The sequence below is a fragment of the Gekko japonicus genome, unplaced genomic scaffold (assembly GCF_001447785.1).
Source record: "Gekko japonicus isolate JY-2015 unplaced genomic scaffold, Gekko_japonicus_V1.1 scaffold2701, whole genome shotgun sequence".
NCBI classification, from domain to species: domain Eukaryota; kingdom Metazoa; phylum Chordata; class Lepidosauria; order Squamata; family Gekkonidae; genus Gekko; species Gekko japonicus.
In genome coordinates, this window is record NW_015167138.1 from 43,748 (window position 1) to 63,333 (window position 19,586).

Consider the following 19,586-nt stretch of genomic DNA (forward strand, 5'->3'; position numbering starts at 1 on the left):
CCCCCCCTTTATTGAAACATTGTCACCAATAAACTCTGGGGAATTAGCATTTCAATAGACTGAAGGGAAATATCGGCACGGATCAGATTTTGCAACAGCCAATAATGTCACCTCACTGGCCAGAAAGGAAATGGAAACCAAACAAACATAGTCCCTTTCAGGTCATGAATGGAGCTTGTTGAGTCAAAAAATCATAAATCGCTGCAAAAGGCAATATTGCTTTGGTACACGGCGAAACAATTTGATTTGACGCTTGATCTCGTGAAAGCAATTACCGCCAAGTCAATACGCAGGCGGCCCCCCTGGAAGGGCTATTGGCTGAGTGGTGTTTGAAACATCTATTCGATTTGGGATTTTAATCAGAAATGGACCGCCAGTTAAGCTGAAGTTACTTCTGGGGCTGATTGGCAACCTAATCGTAAAGGCCTTGACTGAGAAGTCAGGCCTGATGATACCGGCAGGGCTTGCCGCCAGGTAAAGGGCTCCGGATTGGTGCCAGAACCATTGACGCTGATGGGACTGAAGCATCTTCCTCCAGAAGTCCTGTTGAGGTTTAATGGACCACTGGAAATGAAATCGGTCTGAGGACTGCAAACATGGGTCAATTACTTGTGGGTTAATTACTGGTGGATCACGGCCACGGCGATGAACGGTGAGGCGCGTAGCCATGAAAATCAATGGAGGTTTGCCACTACCTTCAATGGCGTATAGATTGCATGTTTACAACTGGGTACTCAGTTAATTACGGAGTACTTGGATTTCAGCCAGGTTAGCCCTCCTGAAAGCAAGGTAACTACACTGGCCTATTTTCCCAAGCACTTCAGATTAATTGAACAAAATCCAAGTTGATTTGCAGGGTTTTTTTTGCTTGTCTTGTCTATTTTTGCATTTATCTTTTGCCGTCAAGTCAGAGCTGACTTCTGGCGACCCTAGCAAGGGGCTTTCAAGGCAAGAGACATTCAGAGGTGTCGTGGTTAGGATCGTGGACGCTAATCTGGGAGAACCGGGTTGGCTTCCGCACTCCTCCACATGCAGCTGATGGTGTGACCATGGGTCAGTCACAAGTTCTTTCAGAGCTGTTCTCTCACGAGCAGTTCTTGGAAAGAGCTCTCTCAGCCCCACCTGCTGAGCCAGTTTGGTGTAGTCGTTAAGTGTGTGGACTCTAATCTGGGAGAACCGGGTTTGATTCCCCACTCCTTCATTTGCAGCTGCTGGATGACCTTGGGCAAGCTATACTTCTGACAAGAGCTGGCCTTGAAAGGGCAGTTCTCGAAAGAGCTCTCTCAGCTCCACCTACCTCACAGGGTGTCTGTTGTGGGGAGGGGAAGGGAAAGGAGTTTGTAAGCTGCTCTGAGACTCCGAGTGAAGGGCGGGGTATAAATCCACTCTCTTCTTCTCCTCCTCCTCCCCCTTCTCTACCTCTTCCTCCTCCTCCCCCTCCACAGGGTGCCAGTTGTGGGGAGAGGGAGGGAAAGGAGATTGTAAACCATAAATTGGTTGGAACGTGGTAGCACATAGGTACATAAAACGGCATTGGATAAGCATATGGAGCAGAGGTCCATCAGTGGCTATTAGCCACAAGGTATAGGTAGGAACTCTCGGTCTGGGGCAGGTGACGCTCTTTATCAGGCCCGTAGCCAGGATTTTTTCAGTCGGGGGGCATTTAAATTCCTTAAGGGGCACTGGCTAATCAAATTAAAGGAATACCCAACTCCTTCCCCACATCCGCCACCACTTGGGGGCCCTGGGCTGGATGGGAAGTCAGGGGGCCTTGCCACTAAGTCAGCTCCACTGGTGGACCTCCTGATGGCGCCTGGTATTTCTGGCAACTGCATGACAGAGTGCTGGGCTGGATGGGCCTGATCCAACACTGGCTTCTCTTATGTTCTTAATATAAGCTTTCATATTGGTTCCCAAGGGGCTACTGTACTCAAATTTTGTTCTGCTACTACATACTAACCTGGCTATCCATCTGAAGCAGGTTAGTTGAGTTGTGATCTAAATCGTTGAGTTGTGGTCTAAATCTGTATTCTTGGTGCTTGGGGGGGCAACAGTGGGGGGGCTTCTAGTGTCCTGCCCCACTGCTGGACCTCCTGATGGCACCTGATATTTTTGCCCACTGTGTGACAGAGTGTTGGACTGGATGGGCCATTGGCTTGATCCAACATTGGCTTCTCTTATGTTCTTAATATAAGCTTTCATATTGGTTCCCAAGGTGCTACTGGACTCGAATTTTGTTCTGCTGCTACATACTAACCTGGCTATCCATCTGAAGCAGGTTAGTTGAGTTGTGATCTATATCGTTGAGCTGTGGTCTAAATCTGTATTCTTGGTGCTTGGGGGGGGCAACAGAGGGAGGGCTTCTAGAGTCCTGGCCCCACTGCTGGACCTCCTGATGGCGCCTGTTATTTTTGCCCACTGTGTGACAGAGTGTTGGGCTGGATGGGCCATTGGCCTGATCCAGCACTGGCTTCTCTTATGTTCTTGTGTTCTTAATATAAGCTTTCATATTGGTTCCTAAGGTGCTACTGGACTCGAATTTTGTTCTGCTACTACATACTAACCTGGCTATCCATCTGAAGCAGGTTAGTTGAGTTGTGGTCTAAATCGTTGCCTTAACTGAAGATGGGCATCTAGCCTCCTTTTCTTGCCTTCAGAATGGCTACGTCCGATGACATCAAAGATCCAGTATTGCAGAGTTCAGAACATATTTTTTTTTTTGCTTAAAAATGGTTACTAACGATCTGTGTTGCTATACCTTCATGGCTACATGAGCCTCTGTGAACTGAAAGAGCTTTGCATGGATAGGCTGTTTCAGAGCTAATTCAGGGATCCATGTACAGAAACCGCAGTGATAACCAGCAGGTGCTAATGAGCTATCACGCATAAACCACCTTAGACAGCATATTCTTCTCACCCCACACCCATGCAAACCAACTGCTCTGCAGCTTAAGAGTTCACTCATGGATCTCGAAGACAAATATTGAGTACTGCGGTGATGGAAAGCTGGCAAGCATTCACATCTACAAGTGGACCAGACCAGTGCACTGCTCCCTCTAAGTGGTGGAGTCTTGTGAGCAAAAATTCTACTTAGTGAGCCACTGGCATTAAAGCTGTGAGCGAGCGATTTGGCTGCTGCATAAATTAGCTTGCTTGATCTGGAGCCGTCCTTCCTGAGCTGAGACAAAAATGGGTGAGCCGGAGGCGAAAAAACTGTGAGCTAGCTCACACTAACTCGGCTTAGAGGGAACACTGAATCAGCCCTGTAGCCAGGATTTTGTGACTTATTGGGTAAAAATGTTTCTGGTGGGGCTGCCATTATTTTCCATAATGCATGGAGCTGGCACGTACCCCGCTCCCTCTCCTCCTGCAAGATTTAAAGGGTGTTTCAGCACATAGAGAGAAGAGAAGAGATTGGATTTATACCCTGCCCTGCACTACCCAAAGGAGTCTCAGAGCGGCCTACAAACTCCTTTCCCTTCCCCTCCCCACAACAGACACCCTGTGAGGTAGAAGAAGAAGAAGAGACTGGATTTATACCCTGCCCTTCACTACTCAAGGGAGTCTCAGAGCGGCTTACAGACTCCTTTCCCTTCCCTTCCCCACAACAGACACCCTGGGAGGTAGAAGAAGAAGAAGAAGAGACTGGATTTATACCCCGCCCTTCACTACTCAAGGGAGTCTCAGAGCGGCTTACAAACTCCTTTCCCTCCCCCTCCCCACAACAGACACCCTGTGAGGTAGGTGGGGCTGAGAGAGCTCTTGACAGAAACTGCTCTTTTTCAAAGACAACTCTTATCAGAACTATGGCTTGCCCAAGGTCATCCAGCCAGATGTAACTGGAGGAGTGGGGAATCGAACCCAGTTCTCCCAGATTAGAGTCCGCGCACTTAACCACCACACCAAACATAGCCCGCGGATCAGCTGGAGGGCCCTTTAAATCTTGCAGGAGGGGAGGGAGAGGGACGCGTACCACCCCCTTCTTTTCAAAAGCATTTAAAGGATCCCTTGAAAGCCTTTGAGAAGAAGCGGGGGGCCTTTAAGAAACAGGGGCCCTTTAAGGAAGGGGACAGAAACCCCCATAGCACCACCCTAGCTCCAGGCCCGCCTGTGCCCCATTTATAATGTGATCCTCTTTAGATAAGCCCCAGAGCCGTGATCTGTATTCACCGGCAACTTCAGAATTCTACACCTTAAATGCTACTTTCATGGTTTCGTGCATGAGTGTGTGAGGGGAGAATTAAAGTGACACCCTAATGTAGGAAGAGGAAAGGTTTTTGAGACTGGGATGAACACAGACTTGAAGCGCCAAAGAGGAGAAAGTAGCCAGGTGTGTTGGACTAGGGAAACCAAGCAGCAGGCCCGTCGCTGCAGTGGGCATTCGGGGGCCCTGCCCCCTTAATTAAAAGCCCTCCCCCACAAATAGCCATGCCAGAAATCTTATATTTGCATGTTTCCCAAGGGCTCATGGGAATGCTTTTGAAAGACTCACCATGACCCAGGTGGTCTACAGCAGGACTGGCCTAGCAGAAAGGGGGAGTGCTGGAGATGTACTGATGGTAACACTCTTGAGTGCCCTTCTAAGCATTCTTGCCCTATGGTGTAGTTTGGTGTAGTGGTTAAGTGCGTGGACTCTAATCTGGGAGAACTGGGTTTCATTCCCCACTCCTCCACTTGCACCTGCCGTAGTTCTGATAAGAGCTGTTCTTGGGGAAAGAGCAGTTTCTGTCAGAGCTCTCTCAGCCCCACCTACCTCACAGGGTGTATGTTGTGGGGAGGGGAAGGGAAAGGAGTTTGTAAGCCACTCTGAGACTCCTTTGGGTAGTGAAGGGCGGGGTACAAATCCAATCTCCTCTTCTTCTTCTTCTTCTTCTTCTTCTTCTTCTTCTTCTTCTTCTTCTTCTTCTTCTTCTTCTTCTTCTTCTTCTTCTTCTTCTTCTTCTTCTTCTTCTTCTTCTTCTTCAGTGCACGGACTCTAATCTTGGAGAAACGGGTTTGGTTCCCCACTCCTCCACTTGCACCTGGATGGGTGACCTTGGGCAAGCCATAGTTCTGATAAGTGCTGTCCTTGATAAAAGAGCAGTTTGTGTCAGAGCTCTCTCAGCCCCACCTACCTCACAGGGTGTCTGTTGTGGGGAGGGGAAGGGAAAGGAGTTTGTAAGCCGCTCTGAGACTCCTTTGGGTAGTGAAGGGTGGGGTATAAATCCAATCTCTTTGTCTATGGAAGGGAACTCAAAATGTATTTAAGTGTCTTCTGAAGGCAATTAAATGCCCTCTGAGCTGGGGGGTTTTCCCCTAGGAACTGATGCACTCGTTGCCTTGTCCCTTGAAAGGAAGAGCTAGAAACAGGCTCCCCCCTTTAAAGACAGGCATTCAGGTCAATTTGACTGTAATGTAACTGCCCCCTTAAACATCTAAATGCCCCCTGAACAAAAAAAAACCCTTCTGGCTACAGGCCTGCCGAGCAGCAGTATGGGATGGGCACCCCTCATCCTTGCCACCCCTCCGGTCCTCATTACCCTCTCCCAAAGCTGTTCTCAAACATATAAAGATGGTACTCAGCTAATGCTACACATGCCACACCTAGTTTGGAGCCTAGATCCACCAATAGAGCACGCCCAGTCTAGCCCATGGGCAATGTCTGCCACGGAGTGATACGTAATAGCTTTTTGAATGCATAATCGTCTCGCTTGTCTCTTTGCTCCCCCACCCCCCGCTGCCACCAGGTAAAATGTGTTTGGGCGCTGAACTGCAGGCTGTGGAAGGTCGGTAGTTCAGCAGTTCAAGACCCAAGCTGCCGCGTGACGGAGCAAGCTCCCGTCTCTGGTTCCAGCTCCTGCCAACCTAGCAGTTCGAAAGCAAGAAATTGCAAGTAGATAAATAGGTACCACTTTGGTAGGAAGGTAACAGCGTTCCGTGCGCCTAGGTGTTTAGTCATGCCGGCCACATGACCACGGAAACGTCTTCGGACAGCGCTGGCTCTTCGGCTTGGAAACGGAGATGAGCACCTCAACCCTAGAGTCGGATTCGACTGGCTTTCGAGCAAGGGAACCTTTACCTTTACCTTTACTATGCAATCTTCTCTTCTGAAGTAATTTTGATGATTGGAAGATGAAATTAGTCTTACTGATCTGGGGTTCTGTGGGCCGGGTAGGCAGAAGAAGCTGTGTTCCTTGAAGATATGACTGTTCAATATCTATCAAAGCTTTCTGTTCTCAGAGTGACTTACAGCCTCCTTTCCCTTCCTCTCCCCACACCCTGTGAAGTAAGTGGGGCTGAGAGAGCCCTGAGAGAACTGCTCTTGAGAGAACAGCTCTGAGAGAACTTGGGACGGACCCAAGGTCACTCCAGCTGGCTGCATGTGGAGGAGGGGGGCATCAAACCCGGTTCTCCAGATTAGAGACCACCGCTGTTAACCACTATACCAAACTGACTCTCCTACTTGTATCTGACAAAGGGAGGTTTGACTCTCAAAAGTTTATACCCCCCCAAAAAAATATCTTGTTGATCTACAAGGTGCAACTGGACTTGAAGCTAGCTCAGTATGGATGGTAGAATGGTGGTACAGTCCTCTGTGACTGACCACTGACTTACATTTCCAACCTCCAAGAGCACGTGGACTGGCTTTTGCCTATGTTAGTATGCTAGATCTGATCAAGTAGGACAAGTCTGTTCTGTTGAACATCTTATGAAATGCATACTTAAAAAGGTTACTGATACACCTAGATCTCTGATGCTGTAAATAAGGGGGGTTTTTTGCTGGTCCACCTTGTCCTGGCAATACCACTTCTCTAGCTGTTGCACAATTCGCAAGGTATGGTCTCCATTGTTGGAATCAAAATGCCTGCTCAGTCATGTGCCCTAGTACATAATGTACTATCCTTTGCTGGTTTAAGATGCCAGCACTATGTGTGGCCTGCCCTATGGCATTGTGTATGGGAAACTGTTGCAGCACCCCACATGAGACCTGTATTGGTCAATGAGAACCTAAGAAGAGCCCTGATGGATCAGAACAGTGGTCCATCAGATGAGTGGTCCATCTAGTCCAGCATCCCGTCTCACACAGTGGCCAACCAGTTCCTCTGGAGGGCCAACAACAGGGCATAGAAGCTGAGACCGTCCCCTGATAAGAACATCAGAAGAGCCCTGCTGGATCAGACCAGTGGTCCATCTAGTTCAGCATCCTGTCTCACACAGTGGCCAACCAGTTGCTCTGGAGGGCCAACAACAGGGCATAGAGGCCGAGACCTTCCCCTGATAAGAACTTCAGAAGAGCCCTGCTGGATCAGACCAGTGGTCCATCTAGTTCAGCATCCCGTCTCACACAGTGGCCAACCAGTTGCTCTGGAGGGTCAACAGCAGGGCATAGAAGCAAAGGTCTCCATAAGAACATAAGAAGAGCCACCCGCTGGATCCAACCAGTGGTCCATCTAGTCCAGCATCCTGACTCAAACAGTGGCCAGCCAGTTCATCTGGAGGTCCAACAACAGGGCATAGAGGCCGAGGTCTCCCTAAGAACATAAGAAGAGCCACCCGCTGGATCCAACCAGTGGTCCATCTAGTCCAGCATCCCGTCTCACACAATTGCCAACCAGTTCCTCTGGAGCGCCAACAACAGGGCATAGAGGCCAACGTCTCCATAAGAACATCAGAAGATCCCTGCTGGATCAGACCAGTGGTCCATCTAGTCCAGCATCCCGTCTCACACAATTGCCAACCAGTTCCTCTGGAGGTCCAGGTCCTACAGCGAGGCATGGAGGCCAAGGCCTTCCCCTGATGTTGCCTCCTGGCATTGCTACTCAGAGATTTACTGCCTCTGAACATAGATGTTTCCTTTAGTCACCAGGGCTCATAGTAACTGATAGACCTATCCTCCATGGATCTGTCAAATCTCCTTGTGGATATCAGAGGACAAGACAGCAAAGGGGTCAGGTCACTCAAAAATAAAATCACCCTGTTTCCACCTCCTCACAAAACACTGATGTTCAACGGCATGGGTCATACCACTCAGAACTGGAGTCCAGTTTTCATTCAGCCATGAAGCTCTCTGAGTGACCAAGGGATCAATCACCTTCCCATTGCCTAACCTACCTCATAGGGCACTTACAAGGATGAAACAGGATAACTCCACTGAGTTTCTAGAAGGAGGAGGAGGCTGGGTTTATACCCCACCCTTCACTGGGAGTCTCAGAGCAGCTTACAATCTTGTTCTCTTCCTCTCCCCACAACAGACACCCTGTGATGTAGGTGGGGCTGAGAGAGCTGTGAGAGCATTGGGAGAACTGCGGCTCGCCCAAGGTCACCCAGCAGCTGTATAGGGAGGAGTGGGGAATCAAAACCAATTCTCCCAGATTAGAGCCCATGCTCCTAACCACTACATCAAAGAAAATGGCAGAATACCTGTCCAATGAACTAAGATCTTTGGGGAGGAAAATTTCATGTCAACACTTTTTAGGGTCTCACATGGTTCAGGCTTGTACCTACCAACAGGGTTCTGAGAAGTCCCTTAGAGTCTGAACACATGCTTTCCATGTGGGATGTCCCAGGTTTAATCCCTGACATCACCAGGGGAAAGGATCTTCAGGAAAGACCTTTCTCTGCCTGATTCCCTGGAGAGCTTCTGCCACTTCTGTAGATGGGCCAGTGGGTTGACTGAATATCAGGCATCTCCAAATTGATTGGGAATATTTTTGTGAGTGCCTTACTTATATTCAAGAGGGGGGAAAGTATGCCTAGATGCAGTGACTGTTTCACAACCAAGAAATTCCCTTTCCCCTCAAGGCCTGCCCAATTAAGTCTAGGGGGAATTTCACATTACCCAGTTTCACCCAGTTTCAAGCTGGTAATCTTCCATTTTGAAGTGAACCGGTACAGGGCTGCCATTTCACACATGGCTTGCCCCTACCGGAAATGAGCTGGATCAGAAGCAGTTTGGCATTTCAGACTTGCACTGCTTTGTTTTCCCACCGTTTTCTTCCCGCGGGGGTGATCGATTTTTTTAAAAAGTTCGATTTACAGCGTTATAGCAATATAACACTATACCGGAACTCCAAACGATCGCAATAGCGATCCCATTGGAGTTTGAAGTTCCGGTATAGCGTTATAGCGATATAACGCTATAATCGAACGTTCAAAAAAAAAAAAAGCCCGTGCAGGCGAAAAACGGCGGGGAAAAAGCGCAACAGAACCGGGAGAGGGAACTGAAGACTACTCAGAAACGGTTGACAGGTAAAACGCTTCAGTCCCGGTTCCTAAACGGGACAGAAGCTTTTGTGTATGAAATGGCAGTTACATTCCGGTAGGGAACCGATTCTCAAACGGGTTCTGTCTGAAATGACAGACCAGAACCCATTTGAGAACCGGTTCCCTACCGGGAGATATCGCCTGACTGAAATTCCCCTAGGACAACTACAAAAAAAATGTTTTTAAGACCTTTCTGCCTGGTCTGATATAGATGAACAAGGTATACGGTCAGTATCTTGTCGAAGTTTTATAGCTTACATCTTCAAGATCTACGTATTGTGAAACCAGATACTATACTTTTAAAAGTTGGAACCACCTCGTAGATGTTGTGCTGGCGGAACACACACATAGTTCAGTAAATAAGATTTGAGATCAATTACCCTAACATTCTTTTTGATGATTTCCTTGTTCATCAGCATTCTTCCTTCAGAGAGTTCGATCCCCGAGAGAGGGAAGAGGACTTCTCCAATGATGTCATCTCGGGAAAACCTGTCAAAACTCAGGATCATAAAGTGAAGGCTTAGATCTTGAACTTGGGTATAAGGGATCCCATAGAATGTAAAGGTTTCATCAAAAGCAGGGTCTAAGGTTTTCCTCAGCACACGCGTTTTCACCTTGTGTTTCTTCTCAGGGAGTATTGTCATTTTGATGTACGGATCAGAAGTCATTGACTGCTCGTCCATGGCTGGCAAACCATGTGCTTCCTTGATGTTCACCATGAATGCTTTCTTCTCAAAGTTGTACTCGATGGAAAAGAACAGAGTCCCTAGTCTATCTTGTTTCTCCTCAGAAGATACCGACGTTGTGGACTTCAGGCTATCAGGGGATACTGAATCTTTCTCCCTTTCTGGAAAGAGCTTTGGAGTAAAGTTCTCAAGATCAGAGGAACTTGGGATCTTAGGGATGGTTTTGGGGAAGTTGCCGTTCAGGTCACGTTTCTCCAGGTCAAGGTGAAGAGAGCTCTTTGGCATCGCGGGCTTGCCCTTGGCTTCGTTTTTGTCGTCTGCACCAAACTTCTTCTTGCTGCTGAGGTTCTCGGGATAAATATCGACCCCCTTCAGCACATGGACAAACTTGTAGGGAGGGGTCTTATTGGACTTGGAAGATTTGCGTTGGCAGCAGATCCAAGCGAAAAGAGAGACGGTGAAGACCAGGCCAAAGGCACTGAAGATTCCAACCACGGTTGGAATTTCATCTGGAAGTCAAAGCAAATGGCAACAAACGCATGAATGCTAGATCAAAGCCACAGTAACCTAACAAGCGATGTGTGAGAGTCAACAAGAAAGAATTGCCCAGAACGCTATCCAACCATATGCACGTACATTCTGTGCCCCCCTGCAGGTATGAACATGAATTAAAAAACAACAACATTGCTTATTGTTGCTTAATGGCTGAGGCAAGCACAGTTGCACTGTCGTAATTGCAATAAAAGACACTATTCTTGGCACATTCCCTACCGCTGTAGATAAAAAAACGCATGCATCCGCTCGGCACAAATGCTTCAAGCTCCCCCTTCCCACCTCCTTTTTAGTCTGTAGATAAAAGGGAATTTGAAATTCGAACTGTTCACACACACGCCACCCACTTTTATATCCGTCAACAGATTTCTCTTTATCTTCAGTGAACTAAATATCGTTATGATCCGGGGGGGAGGGGATGATACCATGACAAGAATGCTAACTTTAATGGGAAACAACAGCTCCTTAGGAAATGCTGATTTCCTTGGAACCATCAGTCCAAGGGAAAAATAAGTACAACAATCTTCCTTTCCTTTTTTTGCTTGCAGTTTTTTTGTTTATTATTCCTGGATATATTTTTTTTTAAAAAAAGACACCCACTGTGCATTGTTCCCTGTGGAGCCATGTGAGCAAAAATTCTCCTTTGTGAGCTACCGGCATTAAAGTTGTGAGCAAGTCATTTGGCTGCTGCACAAATCAGTTTGCTGTGGAACCATCCTTTCAGAGCTAAGACATAAAATGTGTGAGCCAGAGGCTAAAAAAACTGTGAACTAGCTCACACGAATTCAGCTTAGAGGGAACACTGTGTACCCTTGATATTTTTGTTCAATACTAACTCTGCCTGACTCTGGGGGCCGAGACAATTTTGTTTCAAGCCATCTGAAGTCGTAGGCAATGCTCCCTCTAAGCCATGGAGTCTTGTAAGCAGAAATTCGACTTGGTGAGCTACTGGCCTTAAAGTTGTGAGCGAGCGGTTTGGCTACTGCATCAACTAGTTTGCTCTGGAGCCCTCCTTCCTGAGCTAAGACCAAAAAAATCTGTGAGCCAGAGGCTAAAAAACTGTGAGCTACCTCACACTAATTCAGCTTAGAGGGAACGTTGGTGGTAGGGATCATATCACAGACTGCAATTCGCTCTGGAGCCCTCCTTCCTGAGCTAAGGCAAAATATGTGTGAGCCGGAGGCTAAAAAAACTGTGAGCTAGCTCACACTAACTCTGCTTAGAGGGAACGTTGGGGTAGGGATCATATCACAGACTGCAATTCGTGGCACAGCCAGTCTGGCAGAAGTTGGCAGGACATGCTCCTAAGCAGGGCTCTTTTTGCAGCAGGAACTCCTTTGCATATGAGGCGACACACCCCTAATGCAGCCGATCCTCCAAGAGCTTACAGTAGCCCCTGTAAGAAGAGCTCTGTAAGCTCTTGGAGGATTGGCTCCATTAGGGGCGCGTCACCTCATATGCAAAGGAGCAATGTTCCCTCTAAGCTGAGTTAGTGTGAGCTAGCTCACAGGTTTTTAGCCTTCGGCTCACACATTTTTGTCTTAGTTCAGGAAGGATGGCTCCAGAGGAAACTAATTTCTGCAGCAGTCAAATCTCCGGCTCCCAACTTTAATGCCAGTCGCTCACAAAGTAGAATTTTTGCTCACAAGACTCCAAAGCTTAGAGGGAACATTGCAAAGGAGTTCCTGCTACAATAAGAGCCCGGCTCCTAAGTAAACAAACGTGCACCCCATCGGGCCGAGGCACCTAATCCTTCAGCCCAGCAACAGAGAACCCAAATCTGTTTCCCCGCAACCTTCCCTCCCACCGGTGGGAGGAAACCAGCCCCCGTTTCAACCAGCCAAAGGCGCCCAGCAGTGCAGTGCAGGGAGACTGCGAGGACGACATCTGGCACTTGGCTAAAAGCAGGGGAAGGGAGGAGGTCATTAGCATTTCATGAGTAAGCCAGGCGGCGGGACCAGAGGAGCGCCACTAACTGGAAATCCGATCCTGCCCATCAGTAACATCGCTAAGTGGGTCCGGGCAATCAAGGCCGACTAGTCTCCGTTCTCCCAGCAAAACGTGGGGGGGGGGGGGACGCATGGAATATTAATGGGGCGGCACAGGCTGGCGATCGCGTCTTTTATATAAGGGCAGTCAGTCTGCTAACAGATGAGCATCGTCTTCTGTCTGGGCGAGGGGGGGGGTGGACGGACACAGCCCTCTGGAAAGGAAGAAACGGTGGCTCTTCTTGGACCTCTGCCGTTCTGTTCTTTCCGGGTCGGACAAAGGGAAGAAGAACATCCATCCACCTACGCCTCACCCCCCCCCCCAAACCTTACCAACAGTGTTCCCTCTAAGCTGAGTGAGTGGGAGCCGGCTCACAGTTTTTTAGCCTCCAGCTCACACATTTTTGTCTGAGCTCAGGAAGGACGGCTCCGGAGCAGACTCGTCGATGCGGGAGCCCAGTCGCTCGCTCACAACTTCCATGCTGGTCGCTCACAAAGGAGAATTTTTGCTCACAAGATTCCACAGCTTAGAGGGAACATTGCTCCGGAGCAGACTCGTCGATGCGGGAGCCCAGTCGCTCGCTCACAACTTCCATGCTGGTCGCTCACAAAGGAGAATTTTTGCTCACAGGACTCCACAGCTTAGAAGGAGCCTTGCGGACGCATTCTTTGGAATTTAATCTATGGGGAAATGTCAGGAAGTGAAGCGAGCAGTCGGAGGGTTCGACTCCGTATCAGCTCACCCTCCCCCTAGCCACGTTGCCACTTTCGAAGTCATCTGTGTCTGGCGTGGGATGGACTCCTTTGCTACGTTCCCTCTAAACTGTGGGATCTTGTGAGCAAAAATTCTGCTTTGTGAGCTACTGGCATTAAACTTGTGAGAGAGCAATTTGGCGACTGCATAAATTAGTTCGTTCTGGAGTCGTCCTTCCTGAGCTAAGACAAAAATGTGTGAGCCGGAGGCTAAAAAACTGTGAGCTCACTCACACTAACTCAGCTTAGAGGGAACAGTGCGTCCTTTGCCACACCCCTGTGCTTTTGAGTGGGGAGGGCAGGGGCAGATGAAGGCTCACTGGTGCCCTAAACATTGGCCAATCTTGGTGCCCCCCCCTCCTTTCCACACTGACCCAAAGTCCGTTTTAGTTCTTGACCTGTCTGACCAGATACACAATGCAGGTTGCAGCAATACAAACATTTATTCATATTATAAAACAATATACTGTACAAACTAAGCTTTTCACCCTTTCCCCAACTTTGTGGTGCCCCCTTTGGCCCTGGTGCCCTAAGCAGGCGCTTAGTCTGCTTCATGGTTAATCTGCCCCTGGTGGGGAGGATATGTCTGTCTGTCTGTCTGTCTGTCTAATACGCGGGAGGGGCTGTGGCTCTGCTTGGCACACAGAAGGTCTCAGGATCAATCCCTGGCTTCCCCAGCGAAAAGGACCAGGCAGTGGGTGATAGGAAAGACCTCAGTGGTAGAGCCTCTGCTTGGCATGCAGAAGGTCCCAGGTTTAGTCTCCAGCATCCCCAGTTAAAAAGGACCAGGCAGTGAGTGATGGGAAAGACCTCAGTGGATCAGTGGCAGAGCATCTACTTGTTGTGCAGGAGGTCCCAGGATCAATCCCCGGCACCCCCAGTTAAAAGGACTTGGTTGGAGGTGATGGGAAAGACCTCAGTGGCTCAGTGGTAGAGCATCTGCCTGGCATGCAGAAGGTCCCAGGTTCAGTCCTTAAAAAGGACCAGGCGGTAGGTGATGGGAAAGACCTCAGTGGCTCAGTGGTAGAGCATCTGCTTGGCATGCAGAAGGTCTCAGGTTCAGTCTCTGGCATTCTCCAGTTAAAAGGACCAAGTAGGAGGTGAGAGAGAGCCACTGCCAATCTGAGCAGACAATGGGCCAATGGTCTGATTCAGCATAAGGTAGCTTCATGTCTGTCTGTCTGCCTGCCTGCCCATCCTTCCACTCACACCCACAATGGCTACACAACATGGGCTTGTGGTGGCGTCCAGACTAACCTCGATGGCGGGCGGATAAAGGCTCACTGGTGCCCTAAACACTGACCAATCTTGGTGCCCCACTCCTTTCTACACTGACCCCCAGTCCATTTTAGTTGTTGACCTGTCTGTCCAGATATACAATGCAGGTTTGCAGCAATACAAAAATAAATATTCATATGATAAAACAATACACTGTACAAACTTAAGGTTTTCACCCTTTCCCCCAATTTTGCGGCGCCCCCTTTGGCCCTGGTGCCCTAAGCACGTGCTTAGCCCGCTTCATGGTTAATCCGCCCCTGCTCGATGGGATCCGAGCGTTGGAATCTCTGTGGTCAGCGAGTCCTCTCAAGCCTGGGTGGTCCCTCCCTGCCGATGTGTGTGTGTTTCCTCAAGCATCACACGTGGCCTTGAGTTGAGACAAAACCCCATCGGCAGTGAGGTAATGGCAGTTGCATAAGATGCCGCGGGAACGAGGCCAGGTCGGATCATTCGCTCGGCTGGAACAGATTTTAATGGCCCATTGACACGTTTGTCAGAAGCGCGCCTGTGTCTCGGCAGCGGGGAGGAGGCTCCAAGATACAGCTACAGCGGCTGAGGGGAGGGGGATCCAGCCGCTAGATATTAAATACCCTGGTATCAGGTGAGCGAGCTGTCGCACATGAAATTGGAAACACCCCAGAGGGGTGGCACGGGAGGAACTGGGAACAAAATGTGCTACACGGTATCTGCCAGGGGGTGGTGGTGAATCCAGTGTTCCCTCTAAGCTGAGTGAGTGTGAGCTAGCCGACAGTTTTTTGAGCCTTCGGCTCACGGATTTTTTGTCTCAGCTCAGGAAGGGTGGCTCCACGGCAAACTAATTTATGCAGCAGCCAAATGGCTCGCTCACAACTTTAATGCCAGTAGCTCACCAAGTGGAATTTTTGCTCACAAAACTCCATAGCTTAGAGGGAGCATTGGTGGTGACCAGTGTTTCCTCTAAGCTGAGTTAGTGTGAGCTAGCTCACAGTGTTTTAGCCTCCGGCTCACACATTTTTGTCTTAGCTCAGGAAGGGATGGCTCCAGAGCAAACTAATTTATGCAGCAGCCAAATGGCTCGCTCACAACTTTAATGCCAGTAGCTCACCAAGTAGAATTTTTGCTCACAAAACTCCATAGCTTAGAGGGAGCATTGGTGGTGACTATCTGCCTTTGTTGCCTCAACGGATTGGCTAGGTGTTACAGAAGCTATGCAGAAAGATGGTAGGCTGAGTGATAAACACCCTCTTTCTGGGGGGGGGGGAACTGCAGGGCAGTAGTGTCAGTCGAGAAGGGTGCAGTCTGGAATCGGTCCAAGCAGTCTGACGGGCCAGCATGGTTTGCACTGCCACCAGTTTCGGTCCCGTGACATGAATTAAAGTCAATTTGGCCTCTCCGTCTTGGATGGGGAACCCAGAACTGCTGAAACCAAACTACTCTGACTGCAAAGAAGAAGCAAGGCTCCTCTGGTACCGTCACATTACAATAGAAAGTAGGCACTGACCCACCCTGTGAAGTGCCGGAAAAGAACAAGGTTACACGCAGGCATCCATAGATGACTCTCCGACTCTAAAAAAAAGGACGGCAAACCCTTGTGGAGTTTAAACAGATGGGGAATACGAATCCTGAAAACTTTTTTTTTTTAATTGCCTGCCTTGGAGGTCAAGACCCACCCAAGGCATCTGAGAGCCAGATAACGGTCTTCGGTTCCCTGCAGTAATACGATACTAAGTGTGTGGGGGGGGATGCTGTACACGCACATCATTAGGAGCATCGCTGACGACAGGAGAGAGACCGACACATGGATGGATGGATAGGTAGCCAGACAACCCTTGGCTCGATGAGTGGGTAGGGGGAATGACTAATCGGTTTGAGTAAATAGCGATCTCTCTCTCTCTCTCTCTCTCTCTCTCTCTCTCTCTCTCTCTCTCTCTCTCTCTCTCTCTCTCTCTCTCTCTCTCTCTCTATGTCTGAGGAATCAGCCACGGCAAATATTCCGAGGGTATTTCGAACACCGGTTTGGGATGACTCATCCAGCCCCGCCAGCACAGCTCCCAGAAACGGAAATCGCAGCAAACGACGCCTCCCTCCCGACTCCCAGAGACATCCCTTATCTTTGGCCCCGACTCTCTCTCGAGGGAGAGAGGTACACATCTCCAAATCCCTAAAACTTAACTTCTTTCAAATCCATGCAGGGTACGGGAGAAAGCTCGAAAGGGGGGGGTGCTAGTCGGACCCTCCGCATGCCCCATGCTTCCAATGCCGGATTTCCCCCAGAGATATGCCTTCCCAGGGCACCCGAGTGACATTAGCTAAGCCTTCGACATTCGGGATTTTAAAGGCGATGCTTACCAAATTCTTCTCTGCTGGCCGCGATCGGAGCCATGTTGTCTGTTTCTTGACGCTCTCCAAGGTGCTGAAGACGCGCTGCCTGATCTCTCAGCCTCTCGCGGAGACAGACAGAGAGCGAGAGAGCGAGAAAGCCCAGCCTAGGGAACCTTGTTGGGTTTTTTTCTTCCCCCCAACGTGATAAAAAACACAAGCTTGGAAAGATCGGGGAGGCTTGAGGAAGAGGGGGAGGTTGAGCAGAAAGGGGAGGGTCGGGTCGTCCCTGGGTCCTTCCCTTCTCCACAGCGATTCGCGAGCTTCCTGCCCTGTGGTTCTGGATCTTCTAACTAACAGGGCTCCGAGACCGAGGACGTGGTTGAGACCGAAATTGACGCAATCCTGACGCTACAGCACTGAAATCAGCACCTCCCCCCACTTTCCCTCCCCACTCCTGGGAATTCAGCACACATCCATCAATTATTTTAACAGCCCTGCTGCAAGAGATTAGCTCACGTTCTCAGTCGGACACAGATAACAATGCTAATTTTCGGGGGGGGGGTGGTTGTTAAAATTTCCCCATTGTTTTATCAAGCACAGTCTGGCGTGCCTTTTCATGATTGCCAGACTCGTTTGGGCTGTAAGGATGCTCTGAGGAGAGAGGATGGGAGTCCGGGAGGGGGGGAGATGGGGGAAGAGAGCTGTATCCCCTCTTCTCCTTTTTTTCCAGTTGCTTTTTTCCCCCCTCAGTTGCCAAATCGGTTGGATCCCCGCTGGGGACATGTGGAAGAGAAATAGCTGCATTTCTTAGAATTGCTGGGAAATCTGTAATTTCCCACCCCCTCCCTTTTAAAACAAAGTATGTCTGGATTGTGTTCGAGCTAACTCACTCTCTGTCTCTCTCCTTCCACTCCCGTCTTTAATTTCACCATGCAATTGGTGCAGTCAAAAAGGAGAAAATTTTGAAACTGATCTCCTCCAGTATGGACACAGAATCATAGAATAGAGACATAGAAAGATAGAGTTGGAAGGGACCTCCAGGGTCATCTAGTCCAACCCCCCCCCCGCACAATGCAGGGAATTCACAAATGCCTCCCCGCACCACACCCGCAGTGACCCCTGTTCCACACCCAGAAGATGACAAAAAACCTCCAGGATCTCCAGCCAAACTGGCCTGGAGAAAAATGGTTTCTGGACTCCAAAGTGGTGATCTGCATTTCCCTGGGCGTGTAAGAAAGGGCCACAAGAACTAAGCACTGATGCAACCATCAGTGCATGCTTACACACATATGCACGCGCACATAGCTAAATGCCCAAATCACCCCAAACCACTAAGAAGTATTTCGACCCAATAGGAATGGTCAGGCATTCAGAGGACATCAGACATTCGATTTCTTGTTGTTAGATCCATCCCAGTAAGAATCAGTACAGTGTAGTAGTTAAAGTGTCAGACTAGTATCAGGGAGACTCAGGTTCGAATCTCGATTCTTCCATGAAGCTTGCCGGGAGACCATGAGCCAAACACTCTTAGACTAACCCTATCTCAATAGTGCTGATGTCAGGTTAAAGTGGAAGAGGGCGGAATGATGTATCTTCAGCTCCCTGGAGGGATTTGGGTCTAGCATATGCAAAACTGATGAATGAAAATATTCATATCACTGCTGCCTATTGTATTATCCATCTTGGTGGCTCCATTCCCAAATTTCCAGAGCTATTCTGAGCATAACATGGAGGACCGGAGAACAACATAAGCTACTTTGTTCCCCATTGGGCATAAAGACGGGATATTTTTTAAGTGGCATCACACTGTCCTGCCCTTGATCCGGAAGCTAGACCCCGTGGTTTCGAGACTGGATTCCTAGTGGTAAGGGAATGACACGCTGCACATGCTCAGAATCACATTTGACAGCCTCCGTGGATGCCCTGATCAGAATAAGAAAATAAGAAGAGCCTTGTTGGACCAGACCAATAGACCAACTTGGTGTAGTGGTTAAGAGACAGTTTGGTGTAGTGGCTAAGAGTGGCGGTCTCTAACCTGGATTTGATCCCCCACTCCTCCACCTGCAGCTGCTGGGTGACCTTGAGTCAGTCAAAGCTCTCTTAGAGCTGTTTTCTCAAGAGCAGTTCTCTCAGAGCTCTCTCTGTCCCGCCTACCTCACAGGGTGTCTGTTGTGGAGAGGGGAAGGGAAAGGAGTCTGTAAGCCGCTCTGAGACTCTTTCAGGTAGTGAAGGGCAGGGTATAAATCCAATCTCCTCCTCCTCCTCCTCTTCCTCCTCCTCCTTCCTGTGCTGAATACATAACAAGCATCCTATTGGGTCTGGCCCTCAAATCCAGCATCCTGTCTTACACAGTGGCCAACCAGTTCCTCTGGATGGCCAACAACAGAGCACAGAGGCTGAGGCATTCCCCTGATGTGCCTTCTGGCTCTGGGACTCAGAGGCCTGGTGCCTCGGAACATGGAGGTTCCCCTCAGTCACCACGGCTAGTAGCCACTGATAGACCTCTCCTCCATGAATCTACCTAATCCCCTTTTCCATCTGTTGATTCCTGAGGCCATCACTACATCCTCTAGCACTGAATCCTGCACTTTAAACCCTCTCTGTGTAAAACGGTGTCTCCATTGGTCCATCCTGAACCTACTGCCCGTCAGCTTCATTGGATGCCCTCCTAGTATTTTGGGAGGGGGAGAAAAAGTTCTCTTTGTCAACTCTCTTCACCCCATGCATAGATATATAAGCCTCTATCATGTCCCCCCTTAGTCCTCTCTTTTCTAAATGGAGAAGT

General features: G+C 49.1%; 1 protein-coding gene across 1 annotated transcript in view; it reads right to left on the bottom strand.

Annotated features, from left to right (window-relative positions):
- Positions 1-16,895, bottom strand: part of SYT4 (synaptotagmin 4) — a 26,068-nt gene extending 9,173 nt beyond the window's left edge. Inside the window, exons 1-2 of the mRNA XM_015413064.1 lie at positions 16,829-16,895; positions 9,624-10,438 (exon numbers count right to left, since the gene is read on the bottom strand). Of these exons, the coding sequence (XP_015268550.1) occupies positions 9,624-10,438; positions 16,829-16,862 (849 nt within the window). The 5' untranslated portion in view covers positions 16,863-16,895. The remainder of the gene's footprint in view (positions 1-9,623; positions 10,439-16,828) is intronic.
- Between the last annotated feature and the right edge of the window lie 2,691 nt (positions 16,896-19,586).